The 14,255-nt window shown below is 39.9% G+C and overlaps 1 protein-coding gene across 4 annotated transcripts in view; it reads right to left on the minus strand.

Annotated features, from left to right (window-relative positions):
* Positions 1-14,255, minus strand: part of PITPNM3 (PITPNM family member 3) — an 89,144-nt gene that overhangs the window by 42,104 nt on the left and 32,785 nt on the right. For 3 of the 4 annotated variants that reach the window (XM_069874206.1, XM_069874204.1, XM_069874207.1), the window contains one exon: positions 2,998-3,045. The exons of the other annotated variant lie outside the window; for it this stretch is intronic. In XM_069874206.1, coding sequence (XP_069730307.1) covers positions 2,998-3,045 — 48 coding nt within the window. The remainder of the gene's footprint in view (positions 1-2,997; positions 3,046-14,255) is intronic. 4 annotated transcript variants of the gene reach the window in all.

Consider the following 14,255-nt stretch of genomic DNA (forward strand, 5'->3'; position numbering starts at 1 on the left):
CACTGGAGAAAATGGCAGAAATTCAATCAGGCACTGAAATGAAACTGATTACAGAGAAATTATGTGTTTTATTATTTACTGGAAGGGCCTTAATGAGGTAAAATAATAACATGGTTTTGCTGGACTGAACCTCTCTGATGACACTATCAACATTTTACAGATTTTTCCAGCTGTCTTGATTCATACCATGATTATACCAATTTATGCTAATTGTATCATTATGTAAATTACAGTAACAAAAAAGGTACTCAAATCCCATACAGAGTCAGAAACTAGTGGGTTGTAATAGCTTACATATAAAAGCCAGCGATGCAGTCAGGAAAGGTCAGGGTGGGATAAGGCTAAAAACTTTCTGTTCATTTGTTTGGTCTTGTTTTTTAATTAACCTGCAAATACACCAGCTACAGAGTCTGCTAGGCTTCTTCAATCTGGCACAGGGAAATTAGATATGCTGAACAGGAGAACACGCTGAAATCTTCTTCCTCAAGAAGGTCAGCTCCTCCACAGGCACTCAAGCTAAGGGGTCAGTAGTGGGGGCTGTTCCAACTGCTGTCTTCATGCCTAGGTTTACAAAAGAAACCACGTCTCCAAACACACTGAGAGCTTTCAAAACCCCAGCATTTGTTTCAAGGTTCTCCTGGGAGCATAACGCTTGGAAAGCTCAACCTGGACACAGCTGCTGAGCCACCATACACAGCTCTGGCTGCTATTACTGAGCAGAACGAATTCTTCATGCTGTTGAGATATCACTGCATTGGTTTCCTGCATGCTACAGGTCAGAATGCAAAATACCAGTATCTTTTTTCCGAGACGCTTCCTCAGCCCAGCTAGTGGGTGCTCAACTATCATGAGGAAACGGTGGACTCGTTACTAAAAAACTTTATCAACAGCATGAAATTTAAAGTTCCATCTTGGAACTGGGCGATCTGGGAGATCATCCATGGAGAACATTTAAAACATAAGGCTGCATTATAAAAAAAAAAAAAAAAGCAGGAAATATTAAGGACTTTCTGTCAGGACAGCCACTAGCCCATGTATCAGCTCATTGAGAACCACCTCAAGCAGTGAAATAGCTCTTAGTGGGGTACCAAAGCAACATAAAGTGAAAGAGGTGAGTGAAAACAGGGACTGACATCTACCTATTGCTGATCAGATGCTGAACCATAAGGAAGACAGCTCATCATCTTAAATTAAATGCAACCACATGACAGAAATTATACTGCTTTTCAGTGTAGCAGTCAATATCCAGAACAGTGCCAGCCACCTGAGGCAGCTGATTTAATCACTAGGGAGAAGATTTACCAAGTATTTCTGAAGAAAGAAACATACACTGCTACGGCCGAAACCAATGAACCAGCGTCTCTGGCAGGGATTGTTTTGGACTCAAATTCCCACTGAAGTTGGTATATATAAAAAATGCTGCCTGAAATAACTAATTGCCCAAAGTCTCTTCATGTGGAGTGTACTGGATCTCAAGACCATACATCAGGAGGAGAGGAGAGCCAGGTGAAACAAAAAGCTCCAACAGTGATTCAGTAGCCCAAACCAGCCATGAAAAGCATCAGTTCAATCCGTGACAAAAAAATAAGTACCCTGAAGCTAGGAGAAAAGGATTTTACGTGATCATTTCCAAACTTCTAAGTACAGAACAAACCTGTACTAAGAATCAAGTCAGATCCACTTTTTTCTCCCCCCCAGAGAATTTCTAACAGCTCTAGTATTTTGTGATGTTATTTAGGGAAGAATTTAAAGTAAAACCAAGAGAACTTGCTTTAGACACAAAGCACAAGGTGGTGACAGTCCCCAAAGAAAACTGTTATTTCCATTATTGCACTCCCATGAGAAATGATACCGTTTCTTGCCATCTGCTGTGCTATTACCAGCCGTTTATAATGACAAATCCGTCATGAGAAATATGTTCCCATGAAGGCCATAACATATGCTTTCTATTAACAAATGATAAAGAATATTGTAATACACTGCAGATGCAGCTTCACAAACTGCACTGTTTACAGGAAAATAATGGCACTCATCACTGAGCCCAATCCTGTTCTGGAAACCACAACACGAGAGAGTGCCTGCGCTCACTTCCACACTGTTTCTGCACTGAATGAGTCTCACAAGCACCACCAGATCTTGTACATGACTGCTATGGAGCGCTGGGAGCAGAAGCAACACACAGGGTTTAGCTGAGGATCCAGACTCCAAGTGCTCCTCAGCTCCAGTTCTCACATCAGGCCAGATGAGCTGAGCAATGCAGGATTTCCAAGAGGAAGGAGCTGGCACAGTGTGATAGCATATGCTTATGAACATAGCTGCAGGAATAGTAAACAGACATTTCACTGTGAACTCAATGAGGGCAACTGACACTTGCTCCCAAAGAAAACTATGATGAAATAGAACACCCTCATTAACCCAACTCATTTGTATAAGCCAATTTGCTCTCTTTAGCAAGCAATACAAAAGCACAGGAAGATCAACAGCACAGTAACAAGTGAATGCACTCCTCTGCTCCACCAGCAGCAAAAGAACAACAACAATGCCAGGTGTCACACTTCATTCCTATAGCACTCAGAAACTTTAACAGCAATGCTTTGTGTACCTCCTTAAGCAGAGATGGGAGAAGGACGTCCAGGGCACAAAGCCCTGAAGGCTTCCATGCTCCAAAACAAGCCACACTGTACTCCCTGTATGAGCTATAATGTACAGCAGCAGCTTCACTCTCTGATGTTCCACCTTTGCCACTCTTGTCAATGCTATAAGGCACAACCTAATGAATTAAATAGTATTACAGACACTTTCTTGGTACATTTTCATAATCCACATTAAACGTAAATACATTTAAAACAAAACTCAAAAGAACCCTGGTCCCTCAACACCCATCTCCCTTCTCAACATAACATAACGCCAGACCTGTGCTGGTTAACATTTCTGTTCCATAATATCTCTTGTTGTTAAGTAGCCTTGGTATAAGTTAAAATCAAAACTTCAACTCACGTTGTTTTTCCTGTAGAAAGCCGGATGAGCAAAATGTAGACTCTTCACCTGCAAAAGGAAAAAAATGCTGTGCGGAACACGATTGTTCTAGATGAACGTCAAGATCTTCACTTTTTCTACTGTACTGCAGTAGATATTTTACAACTGACCTCTCTACTGATTTCTAAAACTCCCACTGGCTTCAGTGGGAATAGCTCGGCATGTGTGAAAACTACTCTATTCTATTCATCAAAATAGTCTAGAAAACAGTTTTACTCTTAATTTCAAGAAAGGCATCATAAGCAATAATTGTAGCTAGGAATCTATTTGATTACCTGTAGCGTTAGCCACTGAATATCTAAATAACTAAGAATTCTCCTACCTAGCAACACAAAATAGATCCTTATTCCAAATATTTAATTAGCAGTGTTTTTAAGAACGTCTCTGTACTTCTGTTCACTCCCACAGTCCACCTGCCCAAGGAAAGTTGCAAGTACAAAGGGATTTTCTCAGATCTAATTACCAAAACCTAAAATACAGACATACAAGGATATGAGCAGAGAAGGGCTTTTCATTTCGATAAAGGTCTCCTACAGCACTCAGGTTGTTTCTACCATGGAGGGTAAACACTTTTTCCATCCAGCCACCACTACAGAAATGGAAGCTCAAGGGTACCAGCCCACCAACAGAGCTGGGATGGGAACACAGGGCTCTCAATCCCTTCTAAGGCAATTCACAGACTGTTGTGCTTCCAAAGAGCTTAGGTCACAGCTATTAACCGCTTTCAGTGTATTACGGAAGAAGTATTATGTGCAATAGCTTGTAGGGAGAGTAATTCTTGAGGCAAGGCAGCCATCACGCATTGCCTTGGGAAGAACCTGTGAGCTCTCAGGAGTGCAGGAGGTAAAAGCAAGCACACACACCAGCCTTCTGAAGTACTTGCGTACACAGTTATATGAATTACAACGTGACTGGCAAATGATGAGTTTCAGGAAGAAAACTCCTTCCCACGACAGCTTTAAATGGCTGTGCAAACAGACATTCTCCATCTCAAAAGAGATGGAAGGTGATGCCACTTTCACTACAGAACTAAAATTCATTTTTATTTGGGAGGTTTCAAAAACAGACAATTACTTTTTCTAAGGCTTTAATAACAAATTTCAGCTTTGAATATAAGTTTTTAACATCTAGAATTTGCTCCTTTGGTACAGATTGTTGTGCCTGTCCCGCATATTTCATCATTTAAAGGAGAAAAATAAGAAGAGGTCAGAGGAAAAAAATTAAACAAAAACATGAAGGCAATCCAAAAGCACCAGGAAAGAAACATATTTGCAGATACTAAGCCATATATAAAAGTCAATAAATTCTAGCCTTGCCCCATGTTTTCTACTTCTTTTTCTGTAAAGAGCTCCTCTCACATCAGTGCCACTGCCTTGTGCACGATACAGTGAACGACAACCACTTTGCAGGTACAGCACATAGTGTTAAAGAGCACATGTAGCAAGGAAATGTGGTACAAGAGACAGGTATTTCTCAAGGTTTTTTATATTGCAGTGGTTTTTTGTGAGGATAGAGTTAAATGTCTTCACGGTAGCATGTATGGTGCTATGCTTTGGACTTGCGATGAAAATAGTGTTGATAACATCTTTCAGCAACAGGTTCCTCACTTAGATTCTGTTCTCATTTCCTCTTCCTTCCTTATGGTATGCATGACTTTTTCTGTTGTAATCATCTGAATTCATTTAACTCCACAAACACATCACCAGAACAAACAATGTTCATGCTCTGCTTCAGAACGTCGCTTTGCCCCAGCAAGAATACTGTAAAATTTAACTTTTTAATAGAAAAATCTGTTTTGCTAATATATATATGTCTGTTTAATGCCACGGCAAATGTAACAATGGTGTGAGCACAATTATGTCAAATGCTGGAAAGTAGAGGACAAGGGAAAGAAGTGATACACCTACAGATGGCACGACCCTCTTGATGGGAATGGCAGCCAGCGAAACTCTAGGCTTAATGACACTGATGGAAGAACACATGCTGCTTTCAGTTTGCGGACCGGATCTTAATACAGGTTGGAAAAGGAAAAGGGAATCTGTGGAGGGACTGCAAGGAAAACAATAGTCTCTGCAGCAGACTCAGCTCTCAGCTAAAAATATCTTAGCTGCTAGTTTAAGCTTCCTCTGTTTTGCATGCATTTGCTGAGGTGTCTTCCAGAACATACAACACGACAAAATTAAATGATGGCAGTTGCAGAACACTGGTAACCTGTCCTAGCACAAACTGCTATCAGGGATGATTTGTAGAAATCCAATTCACTGCTTCCCTCTAAAATCTGCTGCTCGAAGTAAATCTGTTCTTCATACAAACCATCTGACGTGCTTTGGAACGCTGTTGACTACTCCAGCTTCTACCCTTCCGCTGTTCACTCTGCTAAGCCAAATTTTCTGTTTGCCATTCTTCACGTTATTAGGCAGTGGCAGATGCTATTGCAATAAATTTAATAGCAGCGTAAACACTCCAGTCAGCTATGTACAAACACCCTTTAGTTAATTACAGGAGTCTAGGAAGACTCCACAAGGAGGGGGAGATCACACACTACTGGGAGAGCAGTTTGTTTACCCAGAACATTCACTGTGGACAAAAAGTGGCAGGGCAGCCTTCACAGGACAGAGAGAAACACCAGTACAAGGTAAAAATCGCTATACTGACAGCAGAGTCGTGACGCTGTAGAGATTTTTCTGCTACATTGAGTGCTTTGACCATGGCATAAACACCAGAGAACCTCTGCAATGCACGGCAGAGATAGCAAAGGTGACTGAATCAGTGCGCCACTGAAAAATGTAATGCTAAAAACATCACAGTGTGCACCCAGTCTTACACAGAAACTCTAGCTTCCTGTAGGAGCTTCATAGATCCAACCCAAGATAGCTCAGAATTTCTGATACCATGGGTTAGTATCCACATCATAACTGACAAGTACCTTAAAGTCTAAAGCATTCGATGCAAAAACTTAGCCATTCCATTTTAAGTGAAAAATCCTAATTTACAGACAAGTTGGCATATCGGCAATATTTTCTCTTTATTCTCTTGACCTATTCTCAAACCTAAATTTTTTTTTTAAACATTAGAAATACAAAATTCAGTATGACAATTAAGACCCACATGTAATTAGGTAGAAAAGAAACAGGTTGATTCCATCTCTACAGGTTTTATAAACAGGAAAGAATCCAGTAAAAAGGAAATACATATACTTCACATTATTATATAAGGAAATTATACAACCAGATGAATTATACAAGGGAAGAAAACAGGAGAGAAAAAAACAATCACTGAAATCTTGCCTGGAAAAACTAACCTTAAAGAAGTAAAATTAACAGCTGCCTTCCTGCCACACTTTGCAGTTAACTGGGGGCTAAATCCTAGCACCGTGGCAGTTTTCCTTGTTGAAGGTGTATTTAACCATTGCCCGGGGAGCTGTAGGCTCTGCTTTACTCCTAACCAAGCACCATATATACAGATTTAAACGGTGTATGAGCTTTATTATTGACTTAAACCAAGATGAATTTTATTTTATGAGAAGCAATTGATGGTTTCCAGACTACAAAGTCCTTCTCCTTCTGCAAAAACATCAGTCTGCAGAGTGATTGAACTAAACTCTCCTCTTACACTTAGGATTTGTACCTACTTAGCAACAATCTAGTTGAAAGGTTGATGAAGACAGATCTCCTGAAGTTGATTAATTACTTCTCTCTCATGTTAATGTTTCTTCATAATATATGACTGGTTAGACTCTTAATTGGATGGAGAGATAAAGCAATGCTATTCCACAGCCAAATTAAGAACTGCTTATACCCTATTAAGCAATAAAATATTAATTACTTTCTCATTCACTTCCCTATCTCTATCTTCCACTACAGCATGAGATTAGGGTAAATTTTTGTACCAGATGTCAGTGTATTCTACCCTCTGAATGGTTTGTCTTACCCTGTGCTGCATCACATTCATCTAAGCGGAGATTCAAGCAGTCTGGGACAAGGACAAAGGCATCTTCATAAGTGCTTAATGCTCCTGAGTGCCAAATACAATTTATGGGAGCTCAGCACACTTTGAAAATCCCTTGCGAACAGTCCACTCCAAACCAAACTTCTTCAAAACAGAAGAATCACTGTCAGAGTTAAGTCTTTCTAGCAGTCTTGTGCACCCAAAACAACAGAAAAGATGAATTCCAAGTAGTGGAACAAAAACTATCATGAATTCTAGGGCTTTAGAATTGCAATGGCAACACCCAGCACAAGGTTGCCCAGCGACTGGCTGTGGAACCAGCCAGTGACTGACCGCCCCTTCCACGCAAGAAGTCTCTGCTCAAAGCTACCAGGACAGATTCAGCTCTCCATGTCACTGCTGCAAGGCCAATTTCTTCAGCAGGGTAACTCTTCACAGGAGCCTTTGCAAAGAATTGAAAGGTACTTGCATCAAAAGGCACTGCAATGGAGAGGTGTTTTTCTGGAAGCATAAATATGCTCTAGCAATGCTTGTTTCAGATTAGTGTGAAATAGAATAGTATAATTGATGAAGCTTTTAGTCAGAGGGTTTAGTTTTAGGTAGTCCTGCAAGAAACAGTAAGTTCAACTTGATCATTATGGGGCCCTTCCAACTTGAGATTTTTTGTGATTCTCTGAATTAGCTCACTCCACAGATGCGTCTTAAACTTAATCCTATTTTAGTCTTCCAGTTCTGTTCAGTGCCTTGTGGACATCATGACATGAGAACAGAGATAGCAGTTGAGGGAATCAACAGGAAATTGTCACTGCCATCTCCTAAATTTGTTCTGCTTCACAAATAAAACAGGCTTTTTTTCTTCCCCTGTGCTAAACGGAAAAAGATGAGATCCAAAAGACACGATATGAGAGAGCAAAAAAAAAAAAATTATCACTCAGTGATCTATTTAAGTATTTAAGATCTCAGGAAATAGTTTTTTGAAAGAGGAGTTACAAAGAATAGCTGGAGTGGTGGGGAGTCAGAGTGCATGCCGTGAATTCAACAGAACCTTATAGTCCAGCATTCATACGCCACAGACTTTGGAGAACAATTCTTTATAAGTTTTAAGGTGAGAAGCACAGAATTCACCATTTTAAAAAAAACCAAAAAACCAGCAGGAATAGCACAGCTCAATCCTAAGTGGTGCAAGAAGGGCAGGAATTGTGGGATTTCATACACAGACCCAACACAATTTGGCCAAGAGCAGTACCCCCAGCTCCAACCACTATCTTGTAATGGGCTGGATGTGAGAAATAAAAGTTTAATCTAAATCAGCAATTCAAATGAGTCCCAGAAAGCGAGCAACATTACTGTCAGTACTGTCTTCCAAACAGACAATCAAAGCACTAAAAGATTAAAACATCCAAGTAACATGGTCTTCTGCAATGAGACCAAGAAAGGCCCTTCACCCACCTGATATGAAAATTTCCAGTTGTGAAAACTGATCATGTCCATGTATTTTACTGGCTACCAGTAAAGCAATCCATCAGTCCAAACGTGTGGCATACAAAGCCCAGGAAAAGTGAATTTCACAGGCATTTTACAGTCAGTTACGTTTTAAACAACTGAAGATTAAATTGCATTTCGTCAATTGCTTACCTGAGAATTCATCCTCATTTGAAGCATTTTAATTCAATTAGCTGGATTTGAGGAGTAAAATAGTAGCATATTGCTGATAAAATTGACTAATGGCTCTTAAAATTTAATTAGGGTGTATTAAATCAATAATCATCCTTTGTGGGCAGCCATATTACAGTAATTACATTGTTACTTGTTTGCTTGCTTACTTATTTACTTCATATTCTACAAAAACACCAGTAATGCCGGCCTCTTTGTTTTCTCGGGGGTTGTTGGTTTTGGTTGTTGTATTTTATTTTTTTAAGCTCTCCATATTGCAGACATAAGGCTGCAAGCCCAGGTTATACAACAAATTTTAGAATGTCTTCTTGGCTTCAGGCATGAGAAGCATAATGACAATTCCAGTCCTACCAATTTAAGGATGCTGTGCTTGGGGACCTCAAGATAACTGCCTGAAGCTTGCTGTACAAATTAATTTTCAAACAAAAAAAACAGTCCAGGTTCACTGGGCGTTTGCCTGTTTCACACCTTTTTTGGTGTGCATTTGTGAGTTTTTTAACGTTTACATTTTGGAAAATGCAAATTATCCACAGAAATGTGACCTTTTTTCCCCCCACAAAGACTTCAGAAGAGATAAACTCACTGCAAAACAGCCAACAGACAAGTATGTATGGAATCCTTCTAAGAGAAGCCCAAGCTGAAGTCCCTGCTACAAATCTGAACCGGAATTTAAACTTTTTTACAGAAGAGTTAAGTAATTGTAGCGGGTTTGTGCAGCAAGCTCACCAACAAAACACTGCATGAGTACAATCTTCTAATTCTCCATGGTCTTTTCATGACATGGCAGTCATCGTAGATACCAAGATCTTCTGAATTCTGTACATGCAAAAAAGTGACTGAAATGGAGAAGGTCCTCCACATCATTCCAAAGATATGATCTGCTGGAAAGGAGATTGCTATCCTCTTAGGTGTACCCTTGCACTGAAATTATCAATAATATGACCATCTTATCATAAGGAGATGCCCAGTTCACAAAGAATTCATACTCCCAAATTCCAGCCTCCAGACCAATGAATCAAACACAAGTTCTAAGTTTACACAAACACATCCTCATAGCTGGGTGTGAAGAATGGTTAAAAGGTCCCACATTTTCAAACACGATCTGCAGTAGGTAATGCAATAAAATATATGCCTCAGTCTATTTGAGTATGAGCTACAGGGAAGACCGCGGAGTGTCAGAAGAGATGAAAGAGAAGAATGAAGACGCCTTCACTGCCAAATTCCTGCCTAGGACATAAATCTGCTCTGCACCAAGTGCAAGCACACTAATTTCACTTAAGTTGTACCAACTTTAAAGCAGAGGAGCTTCAGGCACCTGAACAAGGATGAAACAAATCAAAAAGAAGGTAATAGGTGATTAAAAACACTGCACTTGGCAGGAACTGCTTAAAACCATACGCACACAAAATCAGTTGTCAAAAGAGTATTAGTCATTCCAATTTTCATCAGCTTTTCAGTTAAGGCTGTTTCAAATGGCAATAGAGCACTCGCTGCATTCCAGCATATAAAACAGTATTTTGTGAGGTATGCCAAGCATTGACTCTATAGATAGAAATCAAGGGTCTAATTATTAACAGAATAGCCAAATTCATTCATGATCCATTCTCCTTTTACTGCAATTAATTGCAAATCATGTCTGTCAGGATCCCAAATATTTCATCAATAAGGAGCCAGATTTTACGTTTTGCCCAATATGCAATAATTTACAGCACAGTCACTTCACTAGGACTCCATGCAATGACCAAGCACAAAATCTGTCTCTTTAGTGCAGGAGGAAGGGGTTGTCTCTGGAACGGGAATCTGCAGAATGAATCCATTGTAAACAGGGTCTTAAATACACCCCTTCTCAAACAACAACATAAACACCTTTGCCACATTTCAACAACAGCCTCACCTATCAAAGTTGATTTACTTCCATAAACAAGATGATAGTTAAGATTCCGTAGACCCTGAAGTCCATCAGCTCCTTGCTGGGACATCCAACTAAGAGCCATCCAGTGCCAAAAAGCATCGTTCACCTGGGACTGGACAGGGAGTGTGGGGCCGCAGTGGGAGGGAAGCACAGGGGTTGGCAATGAGAATCCTTTTCCACTTGTTTCTTACAGGTCACAAAGTAACCTCAGATAGTTACAAACATTGGCATTCATACAGCTAAAAGTTTAATTGATGTTCTAGCTGCTCAGTTCTCTGTGTCGTTTGGCCAAGCCCCAGACCTGGCTAAACCCCTTAAGGAAACATTGAAGTAATTTTCATCAGAGCCTGTAGCAAATGTGCATAAGCAAGCAGACACTTCCATGCATCTCTGATAAATTGTTTATGAACCAGAAGAGCAATAACACTTGACTGCTTTCCAAATGAGCTCATAATCATCATCTGTTACTTAAAACATTGGAGGTCAACATGCGTCCTGTCAGACAACGTGGTCTCCTGAGAGACAAAGCCAGACAGATTTATTTTTGCTTTTTATTCTGAGGTCAAGGTTCCCTTCTTAAGTAATTTCATAGCTTTACTGCAACATAACTTTGAGAAGGTTCAGAACAAGAAAAGTCACCTACTGCCATTTTAATGAGCATACAAACTTCACCCCCTAGTGTATTTGCCCTCAGATATTAAGGCATATCTTCTGGTGAAACCCAGAAGTCATGTGCTCCTGAGAACCATGAGTTGTGCTAGAAGAGACAGTCAAAAGAATCAGAAATTGCAGACAGTGATTTTCAGATGTTATCTAATTCTATCCCATCTTACAGAGATGTATATTTCTTTTCCTTAGAAAAAATAAAACCCGAACAAGAACATGTCACTCACCTATTACCCCATAACCACACCACAACTTCACATTACAGCAAATATCCTGCCGTTGTCATTTCAACAATAATTTAATAATGTAAAATAGACCATTTCAGCCTTCATACTCACACTTCCATCTGTCTTTCTGGAGATCATCTTCACATCTCTCAAAATTTCTAACAGAACCTTTTGTAGGAAAAAGCTGTTTACAGATGAGACAGACACATAGGCACTTCCCATTCACTGCCAGACAAGCTTTCCTTCAGGAACTCGCCCACCACTGCTAAAGACAAGAACTCTCTGTCTGCCCTTGTGAAGGTCAGGAAGCAAACCTGTGACACATACAACGCGCTCCTATCGCACTGCTGATAAATAAAAATCTCATGCCAGGGCAAACAGACAAAGGAGATCCATAAAGATTGTATTAAGATCTCAAGCTTGTCATTTGCTACATACTGAAATCTTGGCTTTGCATCATTTTGTTCTGGATAATCAACAATTGCGATGAAATATAGCCTGTCCTTTCTGCTGGTGTGCTGGGCTCCTGTCACATCAGTGAAGGGCTGGAAGGGGGATCTGCTATGTCAGCCAGCCAGCTCAATACATTGCTTTCCCATCCAAACAGCTGCCAAGGGACAACACAGCCCCAAAACTCACTTGCAGCATAAAAGCTACAAATACGTTTGGAAATCCACTGCTCTTGCAGTTTCTATGGTTGTTTTTGTTTTATAAAAAGCACAGAGCTAAAACCTATTGAAAAATCAGGCCTTTGGGCAAGAGGAAAAGAGTCCAACATCCCTCAAAAGGCAAGTCAGTCTCTTTTTGTTTTAAAGGGAACGGGTTGTGCTAAAACATCACTAACAGAAAGAACAGATGAAAGAAATGATAGGAAGCAATGGAAAGGAGCAGCACAAGTAACACGAAAACACAGTCCTTAACAAAGTGATATCTTCCGCACAGTTGACAGACAATTATTTCTCTGCAAAGCAATTTTTAAATTTTCTATGTTCCTATTGTTCTTCTTGTTTTCTTACAGAGGAGACAGAACCAGGACTAGGAGGACAGCAAATAGCTCAGCAACTCAAAAACTCCTGCCAATGAACTACAATATCTAGTGACAGTTGTAATGGCAAGCAGATTTTATCCCCCTGTGGAGCTCTGTGGTTTTTCACCCGTTTCAGATGTTTCTGGATACTCTCAAGCTTTGATTTGCATGTGTGAGAGGAGAAAGAAATGTTATGCTAAACCCTTTTACACTTTCCAGCTCTCAACTCTACATTTAAAAAAAGGCCAAACATAACAAGAGATGGGCAACTGAGGGAGAGAGGACAACCCTGCTATTCATGTGACCTTATTTTAAGTCTCATGCGGCTTTGGTCTCAAACAAACATGTCTTGCCCTCACAAGTAACTCCAGCTATGCCATTTTTCCCCAGGAAATACTGACACAACTCTATATGTCAAATACTAGCTTGGATTGAATGACTTATCTTTGCCTGTAACACGTATTTGCCTGGTTTGGCCACTAAAATGTATAATGAATTCATCTTCCACTATAAAGAAACTCGAATAATGAAATATAAAGCACATACTGAATTCAAAATACACAAGTAGTCTTTGTTGTATTTGCAAAGACTTCACCTCACCTTCACTGCACCGTGTCAAGAGTGCAAAACCAAACCACCAACAACTTCAACCTTACAAACGTTAACAATATATACTTAAAGTAAGGATATGCACTCAAGAGAGCAGGAGGAAAAGCAAAGCACTGAAGTCCAACAGGTTGAATTTGTTCCTAGTGCTCGCTAAAATGCAGCTTTCCCTAATGTAATAGACAGATACTTTGCACCAGGAGTGAATTTAAATGCACAACCGTGATGTGTGAAAGAGGTTTTGTTCCACAACAGCAAAGAGATCTGCATCAGCATAATTTATGCAGCTGTATGAGTTTTTAATTCAGCTTGATTGCTGTTTGTGTTATTTTCTGTAATGAGAACTTAATAAATTTGAAAGCTGCTGCCAGTTTTCCCCCAAAGACTAATTTCTACCTCTGATGAGAAAGGTTGCACTGGTCAAGTGCTCTCAGTTGTACTTACTGAGAATCAATGATTGTATTAAACTATATACTTGCCATTTATAAAGTTCCTGAGGACCTTGTCTGTCTCGCATCGGAACTGTAGCATCTCTTAAGTAAGTAGTGTTCAGTGGGTCTTCAGCTCTGCCCAGAGCACACTGCATCTTCTCATACATTTTCATTTGTTGAAAGAGCTCATAATTATGTGCTTTATTAATCAATTTATTAAACCATGAAAAAGAACCAGTGCTTTTCTCTCGGCACAGGCACTTAGCAAAACCACTGGTCCTAGAGATCGACTGAATTGTAACCAAGCTCTCTGCATCCAAAGCCAATGAACTCTTCATTCTCTGAGAGACAAAAGTAAATCCAGGTTGGGCAGAGGTGGGGGGAAGTCTCCTTGAATCAGCAGACCATACTCCTTACATCTTTCCATTGAAGAATGAAGTGCTCTGGGAAAGAAGCCAGAAAGGACACCTTTCTCTTTTTTACATAATGTTTTTAAAGAAAGCATCCATCTCTAGCTAAACTTTTATTTTTTTATTATAAATAATTGGGCTAAGGCTGACATATCTTTCTGCTGTGGCACAGAAGACAACAGTGTGTTCCTTCAAACATTCTCCTCCTTCCCTCTTTGCCTTTATCATTTCTATCTGATGGTTGCTAATCACAGTCTTTTCTAAAATTGCTGTCTCAGTAACACTGTTCAGTCTTGTTAAGCTACAACAAAAGCACTG

This window comes from Phaenicophaeus curvirostris, chromosome 21 (genome assembly GCF_032191515.1).
Source record: "Phaenicophaeus curvirostris isolate KB17595 chromosome 21, BPBGC_Pcur_1.0, whole genome shotgun sequence".
NCBI lineage: Eukaryota > Metazoa > Chordata > Aves > Cuculiformes > Cuculidae > Phaenicophaeus > Phaenicophaeus curvirostris.